The sequence below is a fragment of the Carcharhinus amblyrhynchos genome, chromosome 9 (assembly GCF_965287045.1).
Source record: "Carcharhinus amblyrhynchos chromosome 9, sCarAmb.v2.hapA, whole genome shotgun sequence".
NCBI classification, from domain to species: Eukaryota; Metazoa; Chordata; class Chondrichthyes; order Carcharhiniformes; family Carcharhinidae; genus Carcharhinus; species Carcharhinus amblyrhynchos.
Genome location: NC_137332.1, coordinates 38,816,806 through 38,844,190, shown reverse-complemented (window position 1 = coordinate 38,844,190; position 27,385 = coordinate 38,816,806). Strand labels below are relative to the sequence as shown.

General features: G+C 38.3%; 1 protein-coding gene across 1 annotated transcript in view; it reads right to left on the bottom strand.

Moving 5' to 3' along the window:
- faf1 (Fas (TNFRSF6) associated factor 1) overlaps positions 1 to 27,385 on the bottom strand; it is a 312,720-nt gene that overhangs the window by 95,633 nt on the left and 189,702 nt on the right. Inside the window, exons 12-13 of the mRNA XM_080195485.1 lie at positions 23,912 to 23,993; positions 13,280 to 13,434 (exon numbers count right to left, since the gene is read on the bottom strand). Of these exons, the coding sequence (XP_080051611.1) occupies positions 13,280 to 13,434; positions 23,912 to 23,993 (237 nt within the window). The remainder of the gene's footprint in view (positions 1 to 13,279; positions 13,435 to 23,911; positions 23,994 to 27,385) is intronic.

Below are 27,385 nucleotides of genomic sequence, written 5' to 3'. Positions count from 1 at the left end.
AGATAGGCAACAGCACCTGCTCCACGATCATCCTCAACAACGGTACTCTGCAAGGCTATTCTTAGCCCCTTACTATACTCCTTACACACCTCTGATTGAATGACCAAATTCCACACCAACTCCATTTTCAAGTTTGTTGATGACACCACCATTGTGGGTTGGATCTCAATCAATGATGAGACACAGTACAGGAAACAGATAGAGAATCTGGTGAACTGGTGCGATGACAATACTCTCTCCCCTCAATGTCAACAAAATGAAGGAGCTAGTCATCGATTTCAGGAAGTACAGTGGAGGGCATGTCTGTCTACATCAACAGGGACGAAGTAAAAATGGTCCAACGCTTCAAGTTTTAGCTGTCCAGATCACCAATAACCTGTCTTGGTCCATCCATGTGGATGCTATAGTTAAGAAAGCCCACCAACACCTCTACTTTCTCGGGAGACTAAGAAAATTTGGCATGTCCACCACAACTTTCACCAACTTTTATGGATACACTATAGAAAGCATTCTTTCCGGTTGTATCGGCTCGGCTCCTGCTCTGTCCAAGACAGCAATACACTACAAAGGGTTGTGAACAAACCCCAGTCCATCACTCAAACCAGCCTCTCATCCACTGACACTGTCTACATTTTCCACTGTCTTAGAAAAGCAGCCAGCATAATCAAGGACCCCATGCAGCCAAGACATACCTTCTTCTGCCAGGAAAAGGATACAAAAGTCTGAGGTCACATATCAACTCAAGAAAAGCTTCTTCCCTGCTGCCATCAGACTTTTGAATGGACCTCTCTCATATTAAGCTGATCTTTCTCAAGCTATGATTTTAACACAACATTCTGCATTCTCTCCTTTCCTCCCCTATGTATGGCATGCTTTGTTTGTACAGCATGTAAGAAACAATACTTTTCACTGTATATTATACATGTGACAATAATAAATAAAATCTAAAGACATTACCTGCAATATCATGTCCTTCAACTTTACATAGCAGTCTGTTTTGTGGGGCCTTGTTGAAAGCCTCCTGAAAGTCTAAATAAGCCATATCCAATGGTTCTCCTTGTTCAACTCTCTTAGTTACCTCCTTAAAGAATTCCAATAGAGTTGTCAAGCATAATTTCTCCTTTGAAACTTCTGGACTATTATTTCTTTAGGTGTTTGGGCAATCACTAAAGCCCAGTATTTTAATGACTTTTCTTCACTACAATAATATTCCCAGAATTAAACATTACCTCTAAAATATTAACAGGAACAATGAACTTGCTAGATATTCACAACAATATCTTGAAATAATGAGACTACTAGAACAAATCTAAGATTGCGATCACCTGTTTTATGTTAAAAGTTGTAATGTAACGTGGGTAAGAAAATAAAACATGAATAGAGCAAACTGAAAAGCTCCCTTTCTTCTTTCCTAGGAGGGATACCTTGAATGCTTAAGGTAAGCATCTGTCTGAGAAAGGCTACAACGTACAGCCTGGCAATATGACATGAATTGTCAAGAAAAGGGAGATGGAAAAATATGTTTTGCACTTTCATTGCTTGATGTAACAAAAGATCTGTAACTAAAAGGTCAGAATATAATAAAACTGGCCAAGAGTGGTTGTATGTAATATCCAACAAGATAAACAAAATATGTCTAATGGGTGGGTGTCACTGGTTATGTCTACACAGCTGGCTAGCAGCAGTATGAAAAGGAGATTCAAATACTTGTCTTGCCTTGTCAATACACAGCTTCTTCATTGGTAAATCCTCTGCTGTGCTTCCTTGTAGTGTCAGAGAGTGGGTCATTTGTGGCCCATGCTGAAGCTTCAGAGGGACTAGGAAGAGCTTTAGCACTCAGACATGCAATGTGCAGGCCCCACTGGCATGTGAATGTGCCCAAATGCTCATAAATCAAATTCCCAACTATGGGCAAATATTTCTTTGTATCCACATGGCTGTGGAGCTAGAGATAAACCCTGACAAAAAAATCTGGAATGCAGTCCTAAGGCACACTGGATGTCTAAATATATCACCTTTCTGACAACTTCTGTAACCAGGATGATCCAAATGCAGTGCCGCATTTCCTTTGGATCCAACAGGGATAGTCAAGAGGGGGCCCTGACATTTGAGCAACATGGAGTCTCCGCAGATTTTTGACCAGGCTTGCATACGACAGGGTGCACTAAATTTTGCCACGAATCATTAACACGGGTTACAGCAGTTATGAGTGGTAAGCCGAGCTTGACTGGTGTAGAGAATAGGTGCTATAGGCAGTTTAAACATAAGAAATAAGAACATAAGAAATAGGAGCAGGAGTAGGCCATCTAGCCCTTCGAGCCTGCCCCGCCATTCAATAAGATCATGGCTGATCTGTCGTGGCTCAGTTCCACTTTCCCGCCCTCTCCCCATAACCCTTAATCCCTTCTCTTATCAAAAACCCATCAACCCGCTTCTTAAAAATATTTAGCGAGGCAGCCTCTACCACTTCAACGGGCAGAGAATTCCAGAGATTCACCACCCTTTGAGTGAAGAAGTTCCTCCTCAACTCCGTTCTAAACCGCCTCCCCTTTATCTTGAGGCTGTGCCCCCTAGTCCTACTGTCTTTTTTGAGCGGGAAGAGTCTCTCCACCTCTATCCTATCCATCCCATTCATCATCTTATACGTCTCAATGAGATCTCCCCTCATTCTTCTAAACTCTAACGAGTACATGAAAAGGGCCATTGTGTCCACTGGTCAGCCACTGACCATCTTAAGTCAGAGAACCTCCAATCTGCAAGGTGCTGACTTACCATGGTCCACCTTGCTATATTGGGCGCTTGGAGCTTCGTCTCAGCTCAGCAAATCTATTCCAGGCAAACAAATAAACTAAATGAAAAATGATGCTAGCTCTTCAGTTGGCAAGCCAGAACATCAGGACCATGTGAATGGGACTGACAGATGATTTGAAGCTAGTTGATAATGCCCGCTCAACAATTGCGATTAATCTTGAATGAACATCGACACAGCTTATCGATGAGAGACAAGGCTTACTTTGGCAGGAAAAGTTTATTTATTGTCACAAGTAGGTTTAAAATAACACTGCAATGAAGTTACTGTAAAAATCCCCGAGTCACCACAATCTGACACTTGTTCGGATACACTGAGGGAGAATTTAGCATGGTCAATGCATCTAACCAGCGCATCTTTTTGGACTGAGGGGGGAAACCAGAGTACCCGGAGGAAACCCACGCAGACACGGAGAGAACCTGTCCAGTGACCTAAGGTGTGAATCGTCCCTGTGATGCAGCAGTGCTAACCATTGTGCTACCTTGCCATGAGAAGAGTTCATAGGCAACCTACGAGCAAGGTGTAAGTTTCGCTGTAAAGGAATAGTTATTCTCAATGATCAAACTATCCACATATGGTTCAGAACATGTTCTGTCTGTCCTTCATCTCAATCAGGGCCAGTTAACCTCTGCTGTAATCCTTTGGGGAGTTTGATCTGCGACATGTGGAATCCCCAAATTAGGACATCTTTACCTGTTGGGGCTTCAGCCTAAGTGCAGACAAAGAGACATGGCCCGCCTGCCTCAGGGACAATGGCTTAGGAAAGAAAAATTACAACGAATAGAGACTTCACCAGATATGATTCCCACAACAGCATACACAGCAACCATAGCACTGATTGCAATACAGATTCAAGGCAGCACAATGGCGCAGTAGTTAGCACTGCTGTCTCTCAATGCCAGGGATCTGGATTCAATTCCGGTCTTGAGTGACTATGTGGAGTTTGTACGGGTTCATGGTAAATGAATGGGGTTGTGACTGCCACTAGGCACTCACATTCAATGCCTGACCCCCTAGCCAGCGAGTCGGGCTTACTGGGGAGGGGGAGGGGGGAGGGGGAGGATGCTTTAAGCTTTTTCATTTGAATCAATCATCCTCATATCAACTGCCTACCAAATTAAGATCCAATAGTTCTATGACTCATTTGAGCATGTGCTCTCCAGCAGCGCCATGCAGAACAAAAACCAAAACTGAACGTATTTCAACACATCATTTACAACACCACGCTTTCAACACATGGGAAGCAAGAACAGAAAAAATGCTGTCTGGCTAATGTAATTGCAGTGGAACCTTTCATTGAGACCAAGCAATCCACTCTCATTAATTGCGAGAGATATTCAGGCAAGAGGATTCTGAATGCATTAAGAACTGCTTGAAGTATAGCCCAACAGATTGTTCGGTGCTGCATTAAAGACTGTTGGTCATAACTTTGCCAATTCATCCAGATGAACTCTGACACGGAATTCTAGGGAATGTATGCTGGGATCAAAAAGACAACAGATCAATCAGCAAGTAAAACAGCTCCATCCTTGAAAACAAAAGAGGAGTTTATCGCTGATGCAATAACATCTAGAGAGAAGGATGGAACACTACCAAAATTCCCTGGATTCTGAAAAGGTTCCAATGCAGTGGGAAAAGGCTAACGTAACTTCTCAGTTCAAAAAGGGGGGAGAAAACATAAGAACTAGGAGCAGGAGTAGACCATCTGGCCCCTCAGGCCTGCTCCACCATTCAATAAGATTATGGCTGATCTTTTTCGTGGACTCAGCTCCACTTACCCGCCCGCTCACCATAACCCTTAATTCTTTTTTGTTTCAAAAATCCAGAAAGTAGTAAACTATTGACCAGTTAGGTTACCATCTGTCATTTGGAAACTGTTGGAATGCATTATTAAAATAGTAGTAAATGAGACATTTGGAAAGTCAAAATGTAATCCAGAGTCAGCATGGTTTTATGAAGCATAAATTGTGATGGACTAATTGGCTAGAGCTCTTCAAAGATCTAACAAAGAGGGTCCTGTAGATATAGTTATCTAGACTTCCAAAGATGCTAAAGGAAATTGACAGGACAGATGTAGAGTGGATATTTCCCCTTGCTGGAATTCTTGAAAGGGAAGCCATAGCTTTTAGGCTAAGATGTGGCAGATTTTAAAAAACTAGGAGGAATTACTTCACTCAGTCACAAGTCTGTGGAATTCTCTATCCCAGACTGCAGTCAAAACTGGAACACTAAACAAATTTAAGTGGATAGAAAATAGGGAAATTGGCATTTGTCGAGCATCCAGAAACACTTCTCTCTCTGCTGGAGGGAGAGCGGGAGTAGTGCCTCAGGATGCGTGTGATGCAATGGTTGTGACCCTATAAAACAAAGTGACTGCAGTGTTACAATTACTGCAATGCTGCAGATTGCCTATGTTGTTGTTATCAGATTGCAGATCACATCTGAACTCATCTGTCCTGAATCTTGGTGTGGCTTCAGAACTACAAAATCCATATTTGACATGATCTTCTTAGTCTAGCAACTGCAAGAGAAATGCCATGAATGATGGAGACTAATATGTATTGCCTTCATCAATCTTACCAAAGCGTTTGACCATGTGATCACAGTCAATTGACAAACTACTGGAGAAAACTGGCTGCCCAACAAGCTGCTTAATGTGATCTCTTCTAATGGCATTATGATGGGCAAGGTTAGCAACATGGGCATCATCAAAACCATTTGAGATCCACTGGGGTCAATGTAGGGTTCTGTTCTGGTAATGAGACTCTTTGGCACATACCTCTCTTTGCTGCTGTCACATCCTTTTAGGTGTTGTATCAAGGGTGTCGACTTGCACACAAATACTAATGGAAAGCTGTTCAGCCTTGCCTGTCTGAGATGCAAGGCAAAACAGCACCAAATTCTCTGAATACTTCTACACCATGGATACCACGGTAGTATTCCATGCCAAGGAACACCTTCTGTGGCAATGGACAAATTCTCATGCCTGTAAAGAATGTGGTTTGACCATCAGCATCAGGGAGATGAGTCATGGCCTAGGTTGTTACCATATATCTATCAGCAGTGAAACAATAATGCTGAAGGCTGTTGATAGCTTCAGTCATCAAGTTTACACAATCACCAGCAATGTCACTTTATGTTGAAGTCAATACATACATTGCAAAAGTTATGTCTAAGCTGAGTAAGAACAATAGCAAGCTGACCAAAAAAACAAACGACAAGTCTACTAAGTCTGTATCCCTTAGAGTACTCCTCCAGTGAGGCCTGGGTAACAAGCGTTAGGCAGAAGAAAATGCTGAATAATTTCCACCTTCATTGTTGCAGATGTATCCTCGGCATTTCATGGCAGAACAAGGTCACCAACACAGTGGTTCTGGAGTTTGCTAATTCCATCAGCATACACTCATTGCTAAGCTAAAAACATCTGTGTTGGCATGGGCACACTCAATGAACGCATGACAGCTAAATACAAAAACCTTCCATACAATTAGCTGGCCACTGGGTCATGATCTGCTGGATGTCCATTCCTGCATGACAGGGACACTTGCAATTGAGACACAAGGTTGGCAGACAGCAATGCAGACATCTTGAAGACAATCGCCAGTGGCTGTAATCACCGGAGGCTGATTGTTTGGACAGGCATGAGATGGGGTGAGGAAAACTGAAGCTCAAATGACCAAAAAGAGAGTCCAAAGGAAAGTGGTCAAATCCTGTTTCTTCAGAAGTAACTCTTCAAATGCAAACAATAAAAATATAACAAAACATACTCCAATTTACAAATCAAAGAAAGGGTTGAAGAAAGAAACTTCATTACTCCAAGCTTGGGGCTATGCCCTGGGTCATTCCAAGCTCCCTACAATTCCCAACAGGTTCTTATTTATATTAATTCAGCTGACCATCACATCATTTCGTAATTGGTTCCATGATTTACTGGGTCAGCTGACCCTTACAGTTTGTTACCATTGGTAACATTACATTAAATACAATGTTGTCACTGCTTACATTCTAACAAATCCTACGCTTTTCATCTTCAGAAAATGTGGCAGAGCCAGAGTGGAGCTCCTAAGCCACACCAAGTGATGTTTAATACAAAGTTACCACCAAAGTGCAAATCATCATTTCACAAATTGTAAGACTGCCCAAGTAACAATTAAATATGATAACTGTTCTACAAACATACAAAGAATGGGTGTTGGACAGGTGTCCTAAAATGCATCAATTTGTATATTGAGCTTGGAACTGGGATGCAATTAAAATACCCAGCTAAAATTTAAGCTTTTGGGTGATTACTGTTAAGTGCATATTTAATTACAGTATGCTTAATAATTCTATGATATCTGACATTTAATGCTGTGAACCCTATTGATTTAAAGAGTAAATTATTGACAAGAACAAGGTGGATTACCTTTTCTGTATCTGGGTAATAAAGGGATAAAAGTTAAAAATTGGATTTAAAAAAATAAGAAACAAAACCTGAAATATTCCCCTTACAGGCATACTGATTGAACGAGACAGGTAAGAAAGCTGAAAAATTAGACCATGGAAATGTTTCTATGAAGTGATTTATTTGAAGCATTTCTTATATCCAATAGATTTCATTCAACAATTCACTTAAATTTTCTTCTTCTGCATAATTACTAACAATTCTGCATAATTTAACTAACAATTTTAATCCCAGAAACATGAAAGACAAATATTTAAATTCACACAAAATTATACTTAAAAATATTTGACAGCAACTATTTATTTTCATAACAAATTTACTTTCATTTGCTTCCCTTCACATGAATTAACTAGTTTAAATAGATTTATAATTTTTACCATATGATTTCTGCGAATCATTCTCTACGTTGTCACTCTCAAGAATTCCCAGAATTAGATTTTGCAGCTATGCCAATTTCCTCAATGTTTATTAATACTCTGAATATTTCATCATCAGTGTCAAAGGCAGCGTCTCTAGTATCATTCTGTTCATTTTCAGTGTCACTGTTTACATTTTCATTGTTTGATGAAATGTTAAATATTTCATTAGATGTTCTTTCTTGAGCAAAAATAAAGAGTTTTTTTTGGTGATTCTACTCAGCTGTTTTTCCTAATGTTTCTCAAGAAGCTTTTTGATTTTGTTATTGTTCCCATAGGAATACTCAGTGGGTCAGTTGGCTCACTGATGGGGGGCAATTCTACCTTACCATTTGCACAACATTTTTTCCACTTTGTTGCACCACAATATTTACATACTTCTGATTTACTACCAATATTCTGGGCCTGCTTCAATTAGGAGGATCATAGATGAAAGCTTTCTTAAGGAATCTTGCATCCATAATTCCCTGGCTTCCCAGCGTCACATTTAGGGGATACTACAATAATGCACCGGGGAATCTCTCTAGGAAGTTCCCACTTCAGGATTTACCCAGTAATTGCCCAAAAGTGGTAATTTCCTCTCAGTGGCGCATCACCCCTGCAACTTTCTCAGTCTACCCATTCCAGGTAAACCACTGACCATTGAAGTTTTACTGTTCTTTTGTCCCTTTAAATGCCATAAAAAGGAAGTGATTTAACTTTCTGCACCCCAGTTAATTTACACCGATGCAGCCATGGAGGCACTCTGCACTGCTCCTGTTTCACCCAGCCTCAGTAAGGAAGGTGGACAAGACAGGGTCTTAGGAATTCCAGCGTGGGCAAGTCTTAGGGGAGTAGCAATCTGATGGAGATGGCCACTCTGAGGAAGTTAGTCTTCAGTCTCTTACTTGCAGTATTGGCTCTTCTTGCATTGTCAACCTCTTGCTCTAGCCTCTTCATTTCCTTCTCTAATCGTTGTTGTCATTTTCTGTTCACTTTTTGTTTTTTTTTACTCCAGCTCCTTCAATTTCCATGCTTGTGTGCTGCCTGTCACTTTCCCTTAACAAGTAATATGTGTTGTTTCACTTACATGAAACAAATGTGAGAAAAACACAAATGATAAATGAAAGGAAATTGGAGATTTATGACAAATTTGTCACACTTTCTTGGTTTGCATGGTTAAGATTGTTTAAAGTATGCCAGAGTTAAGGGGTTGGCAGGGACACAGTGTAGGCAGGACCATGCTACCGCCTGTGAGGAAGCCAAAGACTCTGCCTCCAGCCCTCCAAATCCAGTGAGATGTTTAGATATCAACTCCCAAATGACATACCCTTGGACTAAGGTATCATCCTATCAAATTTGGTTGAGATTGATCCAAGGACCTAAAAGGAGTTGCAATAAACAAAGAGAGGGATTTTTTCTTTTTATACATGGAGACAAACATGCCCAGAACCATTTGAAATTCCAATTTAAATCAGTATAGACTCTTAGCAGAAGTTTCCCAAAAAACAATAGAAGGATTAAAACCACTTCTAACTCCTAGGTTAACTATGGTATACTGCTCTTTCTGCCGCTAAACCACCCACCTCCCCAAACAGCCAAACCAACCCCTCAACCATCCACCTGATGATTCAACCCTCCACTCCAACTACTAAAACCTCCTCCCCACCCTGACACCTAACCCTAACTTCTCACCCACTTACCTTTTCTCAGTTGTCCCACACAGCAAGGGCTCTGGACCTGCTGCAGATCACACATGAAATGTACAGTTCCTGACTTGGGTAACTAAAAGAGTGGAGTGGCATTCTAATGAATATTACCACTCCAGCAAAATTCTGGGCCAAGTTATTCCTCCTCTGATAATATTTCCCCACTTCACTTTCTATTGATCTTCCACTCCAGACACTCATTTTACTTGAACTTTTTATTTATTAATTTTTAAATTAGTGTTTTGGACCGGCTCTGTTCCTAGATCTGTCATAAACACTCCAACTCTTAAACCTGCAGCATGCAACCCGTTTTCCTCCATTCTTGTCCCACAATTGAAGTTCATCCACAGCAAGTCAACTCTGTTCTTTCCTACACACTGTAGTAACCCCATTCACTGCTACTGTGCACAATTCAATAGTTGTTCTGGATGCCTTGTCCAGGTTGAATATCCCTTCCCATAACTTTCTCAGTTCCAATTTCCACCCCCCAAGTTAGGGGCAGAAGAGTGTGGCTACGAAGGATACAAAATCACATTCTTCTCCTCTTCCCCAACCTACCCACCCATATCACCTTTAGCCTTTCTGGAATTTGCTTTGTACCCACTCCCAATTTCAATTCAGTCCCTGGACACCAGCTCATAGCTTCCAAAATTCGGCTCCATTCCCTGGCCTTTGCTTCAGATCTTTTGGTCTCCTTGCTCCTAGCCTAGTCCAGAAATATTTCTGGTTTTCTTTATTCTCTTGCATTGTAACAATTATCAAACATGCCAATATCAGTTAAGGTGCTGCCCCTTCTACTAAAATCCACACCTTGGCCAAATTCCATTTCCATAACCCCAACCTCCTCCCCTCAGTCCTACCCTTATCCACACTTGCATCCAACCTAAAATTTAATCTACATGTTCTCCTAAAACTGTACAATTTCTTTTAAAAATATCAAGTCCAAATTTTACAAGTAACAGAAAGCTTACATTTAAAAAGTACATTTAAAAAAATCTATTGTGCGTGCAGAACAAAGGACACAGAGAAAATCTTGAATGACTTTGAGCAGTCACATGAATCATTTCAGATTCTGTTATTTTTAGCCAACAAGTGTCACAGCAAACAGAGGTGCAAGGTTATTTTAATTTGTTCATTCACATGATGTGAGTGTCACGGGCTCGGCTAGCATTTATTGCCCATCTCCAATTATCCTTGACAAAGTGGTGGTTTTCTGCCTTCTTGAATTGCTGCAGTCCATGTGGTGTGGGTACATCCACAATGCTGTATGGAAGCAAGTTCCAAGCTTTCGACCTAGCAACAGTATATGGTGATATTTTCCAAGTCAGCATGTTTTTTGGCTTGGAGGGGAATTTACAGCTGGTGATATTCCCACGTACCTGTTGCCCTTGTCCTTCTCTGTGGAGATGCTCTTAGAGCCTTGGCGAGTTACTGCAGTACATCTTTTAGACAGTACACACTGTTGTCGGAGTTGCATTCATCCAGGCAAGTGGGGAGTACACTATCATACTCCTCATGTATGTCTTGTAGATGGTGGGCAGGGGCAGGTGGGATTCAGGTGATGAGTTACTTGCCACAGAACTCCCAGCCTCGAGCTTGCTCTCGCAGTCACGGTATTTACGTGGCTGGTCCAGTTCAGTTTCTGGTCAATGGTAACCCCAGGATGTTGACAGTGAGGGATTCAGCAGTAACAATTCATTGAATGCCAAAGGGAAGTAGTAGTTCGATTCACTCTTGTTGAAAATGGTCATTGTTTGGCACTTCTGTGACATGAATGTTACTTGCCACGTATCCGCCCAAGCTTGAATGTTTTCCAGTTCTTGCTGCATGTGGGCATGGACTGCTTCAGTATTCAAGGAGTTGTGGATGGTACTGAACACTGATGTCTTAGGACTGAGATAACTTAGCTCCTTTGTGCCAGGTATGAATCCAATCACTTCTGTTTTGCTTGGGTTCCTTGATGCTACTCTTGATAAAATTTGCCTTGATGTCACCTCATAGTGTTCCATATGTAGCTCAGATAGATCGACATTTGTGACAGCCCATCAATCTTATATGATTACAATGCAACCATCCAAATCTTAATTTTACAAAAATATTACCACCAGCATTGAAATCCTAGAGTTGGGTTTTCCAAGTTGTTTGTCCAGTCTGTTGACTTGAACCAGGCCATTCCTCATATGTGTCCATATTAAACAATATATGGTATCACAAGGCATCACTTAATTTACAGGAAAATTTGTAGTCTCAGTCAGTAGCTTTGTTTCCCTGGTTCTCCTGATTCTAGAGCTTCAGCAGTCTTATTGGAAACACTGGGAATGTGACATTGAGCCCCTGGCGTAGAGGTCCAAGAATAAAATGTAGTCTCACCTTAGGATTCTCTTTGTTTTTAAGTACAGTACATCTTTTAGACGGTACACACTATTGTCGGAGTTGTATTCATCCAGTCAAGTGGAGAGTACGCCATCATACGCCTCACTCATGTCTTGTAGATGGTGGGCAGGCTTTGGGGATTCAGGTGGTGCGTTACTTGCCACAGACTTCCCAGCCTCGAGCTTGGCAATAGCGTTAGAAACTATGCATAGCAATGCTGATTTATTTGCAAGGTTAAATCACTAGCTAAAAAAATAATGACTGGGGGATACATATTATAGCAATAATGATATAATGATATTATATCTCAAGGATTACATAATAAATTTCCTCAACATACTAATTTTAATTGTCCCAATTATCTGGTCTTTTTAAATCAGTATACTTACAGAAGAGAATATTAACGAACTGCTCTTAGAGTAGCATACAAACTACCTGTGATAATGCTTGGAAAAATGTGATAGGTATGTTTAAAGGAGCAGTCAAGTCTAAATATAGTATTTTTCAGAGAAGGCTCTCCATTCTTTTAAGGAAGAGACACTAATCAAACACACTTTTTTAAAGCTTTAAGGTAAAGTGGTCTATTGACTATCAGGATAAGAATGCCTGTAGAAGTTTTTACAATTATTCGTTGCAAGGGCTTAACCACCTGTTAAAAGATCAGATAGTCTGTGTGTACTTCCTATCTGCACTAATTAACATGCAGCTTTCATAATTCTGACACATGGTCACGACAAATTCCAATGCTGACACTTTTTAATGAGGAATATTAATACAGTCACCCTGATTGCCACTTAATTTGGCCACTTATTCCTACAACAGTCTGATTTGTTGAATTCTTTTTCAACTGGCAATTTTCCTTCACTAGTTGAATTTTATAAGGTTCAACAGAAACATATAATAAAGAACACAAGCTCATCAAACATTTTCTGAGCTCGAGAGAAGGCCAAGCTTTTTTCCCATCTATTCTGTTCCATAATACTTGGAACAGAATATCCTTGATCAGTTCTACTGAAAACAATAGATCCGTGAATTCAGGTTGGGTTGAGAAAGGCATAGCTTTGCGATGTCAAATTATTGTACAATAGGGTCATGGAACTCTACATCAGGGGTTCAATGTCACATCCCCCAGTGTTTCTAATAAAACTGGGGAAGGTCATCCTCGATCAGCAACATCAAACAAAATCCTTACAAATAAATTAATATAAGAACATAAGAATAAGGAGCAGTTCATCTGGCCGCTTGAACTTGCTCCACCATTCAATACGATCATGGTTGATCTTTTCATGGATTCAGCTCCACTTGACCACCTGCTCACCATAATCCTTAATTCTCATAGGAACATAAAACAATGAAAAAATAATTTCTATAAAATGGGGTACCACTTAAATTACACAATATTTACCTTTGGGTTTACTTCCCTTCAAAGTAACATTAAAGCTCAATCAGGGCACATTTAGAACATGTATTCTTTCTGCTTGTACTGCATCAATAAAAAATAGTAAGCTTCAATTAAAACAAATGCAAGTTAGAGAATAAAATTGAGTACCTTGCTCTGTTAGATTCCCTCGTCACGTCCCATGCCCAAGTGATAAAATTTTGACTGAGGTAGGAGACAATAGATTCAGCACACAGCAGTTGCGAACAGAACACATTTGTAAGAACACTGTCGTCATGATGGAGGTAGATGGCAAGCAGCTTTCTCTGATAAATAAAGTACAAATTTAAGACTTTAAAATTCTCAGTACAAGTAACCCATCTCTGCAACATCCTTCAATCAAAACTATATTATTTACAGTTCCTTCATTAGCAGAAAAACTATATAGAATAAAACCACTGCAATGGGAATTTTCACACAGCTGTCAGATACTATCACATCATGTAGGGGATGCATGTATTTTACTCTTAGAGCAATATAGATGAAATCTCATAAATCTCAAAATAACAGTAGATAATTAAAGCAACTTCTGGCTAATATCACTCACAATACAATTTTTATTTTAAAATTAAATTTAACTTGTCCAGTTAATTGCAATGTTTTAACTGCTTCATAATTTCTATTATTATAACCTTATTTAATTTATCCTACATAAATTTCATGTATGAATTGCAACATTTAGGTTTTTGGTGCCTAGAAGCAAATTGTGTTATAGCAAACATGTATTTTGACTTATTTTACACAGTGAAGGGCTTTGTTCAGTTTCTCATGCTAATGGGACATTAATATTTCATTTTAATATGGAATACTGAGAAATGCATAATTTGTTTGCTGAAAAATGTTATGCTTAAATTTGGATTATGTTTGGATCAAGATCTTTATAAATTGCCAACAGAAAACACTAATTAGAAAATCTTTATATCACAACCTGTTTAAATCATTTATTGATCAGTTTAAGTCAACAAAAATAGAAAACATTGCAAATTTTACAGAAATGAGACTTGACTTCTAACATGTTGCAGTCTTTAAATAAAATACAGCATGAATTGAATACGCTAAAACTAGATAAGCAGCGCATGGTTTCTGTCAATTCAGAATTGTGTATCTACATTTGGATACCATACTGGATAGGTACACCAGACTACATGTTTAAATCAAATTGTCATTGAGAAATAAGGTTAGTATTAAGATATTTGATGCACAAAACAAAAAGTCAAAAATTTTGTTTGGAAATATAACATTTAACAGTAATTACAATCATACAATATATAATTGTTTTCTACTAATAAAATGTGTGAAGAGCTGTATTACATTAAGAATGTGGATTACACAAGCTTCTATAAACAATGAAGTACAGTTCGTAAAATTGTACAGAACAGGTGGCTGTTTGGCAATCTAATTAATCCCATTGCCCAGCTCTCAGCGCACAGCCCTGCAAATCTGTCCTTAACGAGCATAAGTCCAAAAACTGCTATTGTAATGTAAGAAAACATTGTAACCAATTTCCATGCAGCAAGAGGCTCCAACAGCAATGAGATAAATTACCAGATAAACTTTTTCCTTTTTAAGTGGTGTTGGTGGAAGGATAAATGTTGGCCAATCAGGTAACTCCCTTAGTCTTCTTCAAATAATGCCAAGGGATCTTTTCTGGGCCTCAGTTTAATACTTCATCTGATATTAGTACCTCCAACAGTGGATTACTTCTACAATTCTCCTTTAGAGTGTCAGTGAGGATTATGCACTCAAGTTCCAGATTGTTACTTGAATCGTAACCCTCTCACCCAAAAGCGAGAATGCTAGTAAGCACTGAGCCAAGGCTTACACCTATTACACATCTACTATAGAACAATATTTCATACAAGATACGGCATATATTAAGCATCATCTATTTTAGTTAGTTACAATATCACTTTACAAAAATTGCAGTGACAACGTCCACTTAAACATTAATCACATTAAAAAGTGAAGAATAGGTCTAAAACATGCATTTGATACAAACTTTTGTCTTAGAAATTATGATTTTCAGTTTAAACACAGCAGACTAAATCTGAACTTTGAAGTCTTGTACTGCTGGTAAAAAAATCTGTGTGGATATAAAAATATGTTGATGGCCTTGTGGTGCTTAATTAAAAAGAGGCAGAAGATCAGGCACAGTCTGTTCAGTTGCTCATCCATTCTAAATTTCAAAGCCCAGTGTGCAATATCCAGGTTACTCCACTAGAATCCCTGCTATTGTATGAAGGTTGTTAGAGAAGGAGGGCAAGGCTATGTTTGCTCAGTGATTAGGCTTCAGAATAAGCTTCTAGCTCCTAGAGAGACAGCTACCCACTCATTCATTGGGCCAATTCAAAAGACTGGAAAGATTAAACACCCCTGCTGAGCAGGCAACCAAATGCAGGCAGAAAAAAAGAAATAAAAATTCTTTAAAAACTCTTAGATGACTTCATTATTTTCTGCATACGAAACTTTAAGACAGTGTTTAGTTAGTGAAAAACCCACATTGACCTTTTCTAAACCCTTAATCTGTTCTTTGTAGTACTGTTGCTTTGTGGCAAGCGGATGGCTTTCCTCTCTTTTCACTGTAAGCCATTAGAAAAGGTCTTGTGAAACAGTCACACTACTTATGGGTAAATTCCCACCTCAGCTCCCCCCCTCAACCCCATCAAATACTACACAGAAAACAAGAGGAGCAACTTGTATGGTGTAGGAAAACGGACTACACACCACTTATACTGTGCCGAGGATGATTTCACTAGCACATTATCAGCTACTGAAAAAGATTCAAGATCTAGACAGTGTCTTGTGGTTTTGAACAGAGTAGCAGAGAGAGACAGGTTTCATGGCTGAGTATCAGATTTTGTGATTCACTGTTGCCAGGAAATAACGTGATGTGCAACAAAAGCAAGTCTGATCACTCAGAAAGCATGTTAACTATTGTATTGGCATGAATTCTACAGATAGTGTCTGAATACAGTTTGATTTAGCAACTTAGAGAGGTTTAAATACTATAAGCATATTTTCTTCTTGTCCTAGAAACCAAAGTTTTAAATTTGGTTGTGCCTTACATCAGTTGCGTTCAGGCAGTTTTCTTGGGATAGTATTGAAAGTGATCATAGCAGATGAAGCAATGAGTATCATTGTGTGAATTAGTACAGAAGGAAATGTCGAAGGAGGTATATTTTGACCACGTGGAAGACTGTTCATCCGACAGGCTGATGTGATACTAAGTTTTGTCAATGAGGGATTCCTATACAGATTCTGTTGCTTGCACTGGCTCTTTAAATTGCCCTGCATTTTGCTCAAAATAAGTATTCGCCTCTTCCATGCTCAAGTTTCTTACGATAGCAATTTTGCAATCTGTAGCACCCTAGGCATCCTGGGGAAGATCACTGTGGTGCTGAGTTGCATGATATCTGAATTTCTCCACACATCCAAGTGCTGACTGAAGGAGCAAACGCTAATCCCGATGACTCCATGTGATTGTTAAATTTGCTCTCTGCTGCTCTTCATGGTTGTTAGAGGCAAGGATTAAAAAGGCAGTATTGGTCTAACAAGAAACCTACTAGTACTTATTTTCTGTCAAATGATGCTGACAAGATACATTGTCTTGAAATTAATACGTCATGACTACTGCCCAGGAACTGGATATTCACTTGCAGATCATCCACGGCCATTAGAACAGGATCATCTGTAAAGTGGAAATTACTCCAGCTTATCAGTGTGATCGAATTGTGTGCAAAGGTCAATATGGCAACTTGGGGGTGGGGAACCTGGTCATCTGAAATATAATTGAACAACTGTCTCACTTTATTGCCAGTTGAAACTGCTTGATATATTGGCCTGGAACGTGTGATCAGCAATGAAACAAGGAGGCTTGCTGCTGACCTTGAAGAAAGTCTTGTTGAAAGATCTAGTGATTGTGGTGAGAATTTTACCTCTCTTGTCATGCCATTAACCAAAAATTCTTTAATGGGATTCCCAGTGTGGAGCTGCTATTATGTCAAACTACATGAGCAGCCAATTACATTAAAGAATTCTCAGACAGATAACCACGAAATGAAAAGCGCTGACATCAAACAATCTTTTATTTAAAAAAATTACATAAAGTAAAATAAAGATTGGGGTATACATATGGGGTGACAGTGACATCATGGAAAGAATATTTAATTTTAAAAATCTAGTATTTAATCATGAGATATTTAAAAACACTGCAAGTAAAATTTTTTTTCAGGGCAAGGGATATTCATTGCTAAGCTCACCATCAAAAACCCAATTATACCTGACTAAAGGTATTTATGGGATTTCTAACAGTGATGGGGATGTTATCACCGATCAGTGATTGCCAGCTTTGGGTATGGGTTAGGGGCACACCACAGCTTATGGCAGAACAGTGAATGCATCAATCTAATAGTGCACTTTGAGTACCTCACATTGTATTCACTTCTCATTCAAAATCAGTGTTCTCTACTACTCCCAGTACAATAAAAAATGTTCTCATGCATCTTCAATGCCTTCCTCCATCAGTCTCTGTACAAAGCAACTGCTCATCCTTGGTAATTTCAACCTCCATCTCAATTCATTATGCTTGCACTCTGACTTTACTGCTCATAAACGTCCCTAAATCTCTCCCTCCACGTAAACTCTTCAACCCTTATTCACAGCCATCCCTTGACTTTGCAATTCATGTGGTCACGATAGTCCCATCATATCAATCACAGGCAAGTCCCTTACTGATCACTTCCTTATACTACTCTGTGCACACATTCCCTACTAGGCCCCAAACTCATAAACGTGTAAGGTTTCAGGGATAGGCCAGGGGAGAGGGTTGGTGCAGACTCAAATGGACTGAATGGCTTCTTCTGCACTATAGAGATTCTATGTTAACGCATTTAACCAAGTATTGCCAAATCTCTCTGAACCACACTAGGCACTATCGGATCCTGCTCTCATTTACCAAAACTGGTCATAATTTCAAATTCATCCTGGAGTGCAAGCATATCTTCCCAGCATGTTTTCTCAGCTGCAAACCTTCAACTTAAACCCCTCTCCCACATCTTCTCCACCCTCATCTCCAATAATAAGTGTGAACAGCTCATGAATTTCCTTGTCACTAAGACTGGGATAATCCAATTAGGTATCTGTACTGCATCACTCCCTTCACTAGTCCATCTTTTCTGCACTTTCTCATGCTTTCACATCTTCCTACTGTCCTGCAAGGATCCAGCCTTGGCATCCACCCTTCATTTCTCATGGCGACATCCTCAGAAAATCCAGTTTTCATATTAATGCTGATGATACAGTTGACAGAAATGGGGTACCACGGTGATAGTGCTGTGGCCTCAACTAGTTAATCTATATTAATGGCTCAGATGAAGAGATCGGGTTTATTGTAGCCAGACTTGCTAATGATAGAAGGATAGATAAGAAAACAAGTGTGGAAGATATCAGGTCTGCGTAGGAATACGGATATGTTGGCTGGTTTAAAATTTGGCAGGTAAGAGTAGAATATGGAAAAATGAAGCTGCCCATTTTCCTAGGAAGAACAGCAAAGCAGAATATTATTTAAATGGAGAGAGACTACAGAATGCTGCAGTTGAGAGAGATCTGGGTGCCCTTATGCACTAATCTCAAAACTTTAGAATTTGGTATAGCAAGTAATTTGGCACGCAAATGGAATTTGGGCCTTTCTTACAAAGGGAATGGAATATTAAAGCTGGGAAGTCTCATTACAAGTATAAAATGCATTGATCAGACTACACCTCAATTACTTCATGCAGTTTTGATTTCTTTATCTAAGGAATGATATACTTGCAATGGAGACAGGTCAGAGAAGGTTCATCAGGTTTATTCCTAGAATGAAGGGGCTGTCTAATGAAGAAAGATAGGGCTTATACTCATGGGAATTTAGAAGAATGAGATGTGGCCTTATTGAAACCCCCTTATTGAGGGAGTTTTACAGGATGGAGGCTGAAAGGATGTTTGCCCTTATGGGGGAAATCAAAGCGAAGGGGCACGGTTTCAGAAAAAGGTTTTCTTATTCAAGATGCAGATGAGAAGAATTTCTTCTCTCAGAATGCCGTCATTAACCTTTGGAATTCTTTACCCCAGAGAGCAGTAGAGCTAAGGGTTGTAGGGACAGCTAGGAAAGTGGAGTTGAGGCCATGATCAAATCAGTCATGATCTTATTGAATGCTGGAGCAGGCTCAATTGCTCCTATTTCTTATGTTATGTTCTTATAACAACCAGCTTGAGTTTACCTCGAGCTCACCATTGACTCCATAACTCCTTCACTATTGCTAAATAATCAGGCTGCATATACCACTGAGTACTGGCTGAACATACATTTCCTGCAATTAAATATTGGGAAGACTAAAGCCATTGCTTTTAGTCCCCACTCCCTCTCTACCAAATCCACCCCTCAGGCAACCGCTGAAATCACACTATTCACAACTTGGTGTCATATCTGACCCGGAGTTTAGCTTCCAACCATTTATTATCAAGGCCATCACATCACTTGCACAAAATCGCCCAATTTCATCTGTTTCAGTTAATCTGTTTTCTAAATATTCGTATTGGATTATCCATGTTACCACAGGATCTCATTTCAGGCTTCAAAAACAGGACATAATCGCATCCAGCGTCATCTGTTGTTTTAAGACATCAAACATATTTATTAAACCATGAACATTTGAAAAATCTAACAACTTTATTTTACTATTGAAAGTATTTTATCTAAGGCTTGGGAAGACGAATCAATGAATTACAATCTAGTATTAAATGATTCTAAATGATATGTGACTTTAAAAAAAAAGTCGGCACAGTGGCTAGCACTGTGTCTCAGTACCAGTGACCTGGGTTTGATTCCAGCCTTGGCTGACTGTGCAAACTGCACACAGTCATTCTCCCTGTGTCCGCGTGGGTTTCCTCCACATGCTCCGGTTTCCTCCCACAGTCCAAAGATGTGCTGATGAGGATGATTGGCCATGCTAAATTGCCCAAGATGTATAGGTTAAGAGGGTTACCGGGATAAACACGCAGGACTGAGCTGAGATGCTCTGTCTGAGAGTTGGTGCAGACTCGATGGGCCAAATGGCCTCCTTCTGCAATGTTGAAATTCTATGAAGATTCTCTGATGGATAACTTTAATAAATGCCACCGTTTTAATTCTGATTATCATTTTGATGTGATGGTAACCCCCCCCATACATAGGGAATTTCAGGATTTTGACCTAGTACTGATGAGGGATTTAAATGTCCAAATCAGTATAATACGTGACTTGGAACAGAATTCACAAGGTGATGCTTGCATGATATTACATTCTTAATTTAGAGAACACAAGCTGGGAATTGCTATCGAAACTAGCTTGTAGAGATGCTGTAATCCTGGAAATCACACCTATTGCAGTCAGGATAGGTTGGTGAAGGTGGTATGGATACTCATTTGGTGGCAGGGGGATGAATTAAATTAATTGCTTTACCCAAAAGAAGGTTGGTGTGCCTCTCCAGCAGATAAGGACAGATGCAGGCAATCCACACTCATTTCATCTCACCTACACTGCAGCTCTTTTGTTTGCTTTTTCATTAACCAACCAAAGCAGAGGATTAACCATTTTTCAAAATTAGAACTGTAGTGACTGAAGATCTTAAATATCTTAAGCTATTGGGAAACAGCTCTCCAAAAATAAACGAACAAGAATAGCAATAAGAACAACATCCAACACAGATTAATCTTCAAATACTGCAGATACACTTTTAAATTAATCTTTTTCTTTTTCCTAATTATCTGACCTCTCTGATGATCCTCAGTCAAGTCACCAGCAATGGCAAATGCAGAACTTCCATTTGCACTGAAAAGGTTGAGTGCATCGGAGTAGATTTGGTACACATTGTGACATAACGGTCTGATATTGTTATACAAAATACTCAAATACAACCAGTTAATAGAGGAAGAAATATATTTTCCCTCAAATAACAACAGGGATTAGGACTAAAACATCGGCTATGCTTAAGACTGGAATAAACACTACCCTACATAGAAACACAAAACTAATTCAAAATATGTTGACTAAATCACTAAAATAAAACTATTATACAGTTATGAAAGGATTGTAGGTACAGGAGATATTTATCACACGGCTTTCAATAAGTGTGCTATGAAAAGAAACATTTTTATGAAACAGAAAATATAGCCTGAAGGTTTCCCTTATCTGCAAGTAGTTGAAAAGCAAATAAAACAACAGGAATACATATTTAAAAAGGCTGGGTTTGTGTTATCCATATATTAGCTCTTAAAAATAATGGTGAATCAATCATTTTCTATGACAAGACAAGTTGATAAAATGAATGATAGGTTTACAAGAGGGCAAGATAGCGAGAGCAATAACCCCTGGAGGGTGCTCGTGAGTACTCTGTTGTGTTACTCAAAGATCAGGCAGTGTGCCAAAATCTCTAGATGCTAGAACAGGTCAAATATTTCCAGTCAAAAAGACAAAGTCTGTCATAGCAGCATTTTTTGTGCAGAATACCAAGCAACACTTGGGACATTTTCTCCCTATTGCTCCGATATGTAATATTTCACATGTATGCAAACCAAGATATAAAAGTAGTGCTGGAAGAAAGCTCACAAATCCAGTTCTAAATTTTTTTTATTTGCCACAGTTTGTGTTTCTTTTACATTTGATTTCACCTTTGTTCCTAATGATCATCCTTCCTTTTGTTGCAATCACCCAAGTCCAAACTTCATTCTCTCCCTCAAAAAAAGTTTATGACAACCTTCTGTGAAATAACACTAATTGGTAATATCAGGTGGCATTCTATAATTAATTACAACTTTAAGGATCTACTGGAAAGTATACAATCAAAGAAAAGCTACTTTACCATTGACAGATTTCAGGTGTGCTTTAGTCGTACAAAACACTTTCCAAGCTAACTGCATTTATCATACTCAGCAGTTTAATCTTTTTTTACTCATAAAATAACTTACTTTGATAGCCAGTGTTTATTAAAAAATAAAGTTAACCACAAACAGGCAAACAGTCACAAAAACTCCTTGCTCCTGGCATCAAATTTGCTGTATCACCTCAATATGCTCATTCATTGCCAAGGTGGCATTAAGTTTTACACAATATAATTCCAAACTTCTTAAAGAGCTCTGCATTATTCATCAACAAAAATAAATACATTTGCCTTGTCATCTTCAAATTGTGGCAATGCTACAAATCAATGTAAATCTGCTTTCATTATTTTTCCATTCTCTAAAACACGTGTTCAAGTTTCCCAATATGTATGTAGTTAACATCATTAACCAACGTGTAACAGTGAATATTAGTCATAACTTGTAAGCTGCATCAAATGTTAGAGAATTCCACTGAGCAGTACAAACACAAAGCATAGAACTTAAATGTTGTTGCATACAGAAAGAATGATTCAATATTAAAATGCACACTCAGACCAAACTTGAAATGGTAAAACCCTTTCTGCAAACACAAGAGATCTCTATCACAATTTCTGATAAAATATATAACACTGTGCAGTAAAATTCAGACCAATTCACAGGAAAGCTATGGGAAGTTATACATTGGGAATTTTCCATAAACATTCTATGGAAATTTTAATCCAAAGATTACATTTTTCGACATTTGTTGGGATTCACCTATATATTTTTTAATAAAAAAGGACATCAAGTGAAAATGGAAAATATAAAGAACGGTCAAATGGACCACTCTAATCTGTACATAATCAGTTTAAAGCATCCTGATGAGACGAACTGTGAGTGGCGTCGTGAGAAAGACTTAATCAAGTGTAGTGTTTTACTTAGCGATTAAGTATATATCATTTGATGGTATTCCAAAATCCTTCGTAATCCAGCCACTCAAATAAACATTTAATGAGTTTAGGTTCAAAAACCCTGGCAGTGGATTTAGGTCAAAACAGGTTTCAAGCACCATATTATTTTCCTTCCTTTTATGTGGTTAGTTGTTTAAAAAATATTTTCTTTACCAGAGAAATTAATTGCAGGATTTGAAATCAAACTTCATAAAGAAAAACATTTCTGTATTTTACATAAAATGAGACCAATGACATAAGGATGCTCCCACTGTAAAAAAAAATTCCTTTAAAATGTTTCAGTAGAATGTGTCCTGTTAAAAAGTAAAGTTGGAAAGGTTGGCAAACAAATAACAATTTTTGTAATTTTGGAAAATAACTTTGAACAAGAAGAGTGATTTGATTAAATAATTAACTGAACTTTGTTGAGGCTGAACTGAATGACTTGACAAGTTTGTGCTATTAGAGGAGAAGGATAGTTTTCAGTTAATGAGCTGACTAAAGTTAATTAAAGCACAAGGCATTTCAAATTCAGATTATGGTCACCTACTCCAGCACAAGGCTCACTGTGTCACTTACTACAGCCAATGTTTCCCTTTTCAAGGAGGGATTTTTTCTCCACTTGCTATGGAATTACAAGTTAGGTGTTATAACATTACATTTTGTCTATCTTCTGGATATTAAACATTTAATAACTTGAAGTTTGTTCTACCAAATATCTTTGATAGAAATTAAGAGCAACAAGTTATCCAGCCAGCTACACATATTTAATTAATTATGTAGGTTCTGCAATTGGGGAGGGGACGTAGAGGAGCAGGAATGCTTGCAAGGAAGGAGATATTGCCCTTTTTTAACCTATTCAAATGAAAGGATTGAAAAATTAATGCAGATTGAGCTAATATACTGAAAGGTCACTTACATCTCTGGCTTTTCCATAGAAAGCTTCTTGAAAGGCAGCTTCAAGTGATCCAATGAAGAACACAGGGTGACAGTCACCATATCTGTTAAATGACAAAGAAAATTAAACTTGATTCATGCAAAAAAAAATTGTACGGGGGTGAACAATCACATTAGCATAAACACATGAGAAATAAAAGAAGAAACAGGTCATACAGGCCCTTGAACCTGTTCTGCCATTCAGGAGGATTGTGGCTGAATTTCTAAATGAACGCCACTTTCCTATACTATCCTCATATTCCTTAATTTCCTCAGTGCTTAGTCTTGATCATACTCAACCCCTGAGCATCTGGGGAAGAAAATTAGAAAGATACACAAAGCTCCAAGAAAATTTCTCATCTTGGTCCTCAGACTACGCTGTTTTAGGCTCTCTAACCGGGAGGAAAAGGTCTCAGCATCCAGCTTGTAAAGCCCTCTATGAATTTTATATTTTGCAAGGAGATCATGACTCATTCATTTAAATTCCAGAGAATGTGAATCGGCCCATTCTATGCAATCTCTCCACAAGAAGTGGGAACTCAGCGAGTTCAGAGTGGATAAAACAGTGGCAAAAGAACAAATTCAAGACCACGAAAGTTAGGAACTCAGCAAAATCGGAGTGGATAAGGAGCATCAGCAGAATAAGGCTGAAAGTGACCAGAGCAGATAAAAGAACTCTGTTGGGAGCAGACATAACATGTTCAGAAAACAAAATCAAAACGTGAGACCACATGAAGTGAGTACCTTTTTCTCTTTCTAGCCTAGGACACTGTCTAAACTGGGAGATGAGAGATTAAAAATTTCAACTGGAATAAGTGTAACAATAAATGAATTAATAGTATGTGTATCACAACACAGCAGGTCTAGAGGCAGTAACTAAAATTATTTTAAACAAAACCCTTATTATAATCTAAAATAGGAAGGATAGATTAATTTTGCTTTTTTCTTAAAATCATGGATTGGCAGCTGGGACCTGTTGCTTGCAGTTCCTGCACGATGTGGGAACTTCAGGACATTTCCAGTGTCTTCAGGGACATGTGTAAGAAATATTTCAAGCTGCTTGACCTGGATTCTTGTTTCCTGACTTGACAGGCAACTAGAATCACTGCTGAATATCAGGGAGGATAAGAGTTTTCCAGATTGTATATCAAAAAAAATTTAGATGTTGAAATACAAACTAAAATTTCAAAAATTGTCAATAATATCAGTGCAGCAAATTGAGACTGATACCACTTTATTATAGCAGGACAGAGAAGCTGGCAGAATGGACAGACAGTACTGCATATTGAGAAGTGCGAAGTGATGTAATGTGGCGAAAGGGATAAGGAGAGGCAACACAGACTTAATGGCAGGGTTCTAAAGAGTGTCTGCACACCCAAAATTACCACACTCTCAGCTTTTAAAAAAATCCTTCTTACCAAATTAGATATTTTCACACTTCCAAAATTAGTCCATCAGTCATCCAGCTTCCCGATGAACGAACCGCTCCATATCTCTTTACTTCCTTCTCAGTTTACTTTCCTACCTAATTTTGTATTGTTTGCACACCCACTCCACCCCCTTATCTAATTCATTGACATAGATTGTAAATAGCTAAGGCCCAAGCCCTGATCTTTGTGGCACTCCACAAGTTTCATACTATTGTCCTCAAAATGACCCATTTATTCCAACTCTCCATTTTCTGTCTGTAAACCAATCCTCAATCCATGCTAATATATTAACCCCAATCTCACAAATTCTAATCTTGTATAAACATATTGTGTGACTCTTTATAGTGTGCCTTCTAAAATCACAAATATGGTACATCCAACTGGTTTCTCACATCTACCCTACCAGGTACACCCTCAAAAATCTATAATCAATTTGTCAAACACCATTTTCTTTTTATAAAATCACAAGTTTAACAGGATTGTCCAAACATGTTACCATATCCATATTAATAATTCTAACATATCCTTATTACACATATCAAGATAATTGATCTTTTCCTCCCTGTTTTCTCTCTCAAACAATGGGATTACATTTGCTTCCCTTCAATCCACAGAGGCTGTTCTACAATCTAGGGAAATCTAGATGTACAAAGTTAAACCATCCCACTATCTTTGATGTCATTCTTTTAAAGTCCTAGGATGTAGGTTATCAGTTGCAGCGAAATTATCAGCTTTTGCGTCCCATTAATTTCTTTCCTTTCTCACTCTTGTCAAACCTTGTTACCACACAATCATTTTTGTGCGTTTTGTGCCTTTTGCTGTGAAGACAGGCACAAAGTATTTGTTTAATGCCTCTGCCATTTCTTTATTCCCTGTTATAATTTCTACAGCCTGTTTGAGAGAACTATGTTTTTTTAAAATCTATTCCTTTTTGCTTACTCGCAAAATGTCTTACAATCTGATTTCATATTTCTTGCCAGTTACCTCCCATTCTATATTCCCTTTTCATCAATTTCTTGGTCATCTCTTCCTTATTTTTAAATTCCTCCCAATTCTCATATTTGTCTATTTGTCTAATATTATCCTTAATTTTTCTAGTTAGCCACGGTTATGCCACTTTTCTAATGGAGGTTTCCTGTTCCGAGGAAATGTATAGTCATTGAGAAGAATGAATAATTTCTTAAAATGTTTGACATTGCTGATTTGCCATCATATTTTTAAAATCTGATTTTGTCAATTAGATAAAACATGAAATTAACAAAAAAGCAGAGAGTACAAAATTTATCCTGCATTAGAGGCAACATAAATTTCACAAATAAGGGAAGTTCAAATTAATGTGCACCACCCAAATAGGAATTTTCATTCTAATTTCTAAGAGTTAATGTTTCACGCTACATGTTGGAGACAAAATGCAATTGTTTACTGTAATATATCAATTTTATCTGGCTTTTGAGGAAGACATTTACAATACACTCAATGGTTATAAGTGATAAAGTCTTTCTCATAAGTGGAAGAGGTAGTACACCAAATTAATTCATTGTGTATTTTCCACGCTATTTTGAGTGCAACCGGATATCACTCAACAAATATTTACATATGTACTTTATATAATAAAAACAGTGTCATTTACAATATTATGTTAGTGTACCTTTAAGAAGTTTTTTAAAAATCATATTCTTTGCAGTTGTAAGCAGACCTTTTCAGTTTCTTTCCTTCTCATTGTTGCCGTTTGTCTGTAGAAGTCATTTTATTGCAACTTAAATGTGTTTTTGTTTGTTTTACTACGGGCCCAAGTACTTTCTAGATTAGTTTCATTACTCTGCATTGTTAGGATGAATACTGGTTGACAAGTCATGGGTTCTGGACAGTTTTCTTTCCTTCATAGTAAATTTAAGGTTTCATTTTCTGTTTTGACTGGCTACAGTTTTTAGTTTTAGAAGGGATATCAAACTGAAAAGTGTTTTTCTCTCTCTCCCTGTTTTTTTGGAAAATTTTGCGATTAGCTGAAAACAAGACTTCTTGCCTTC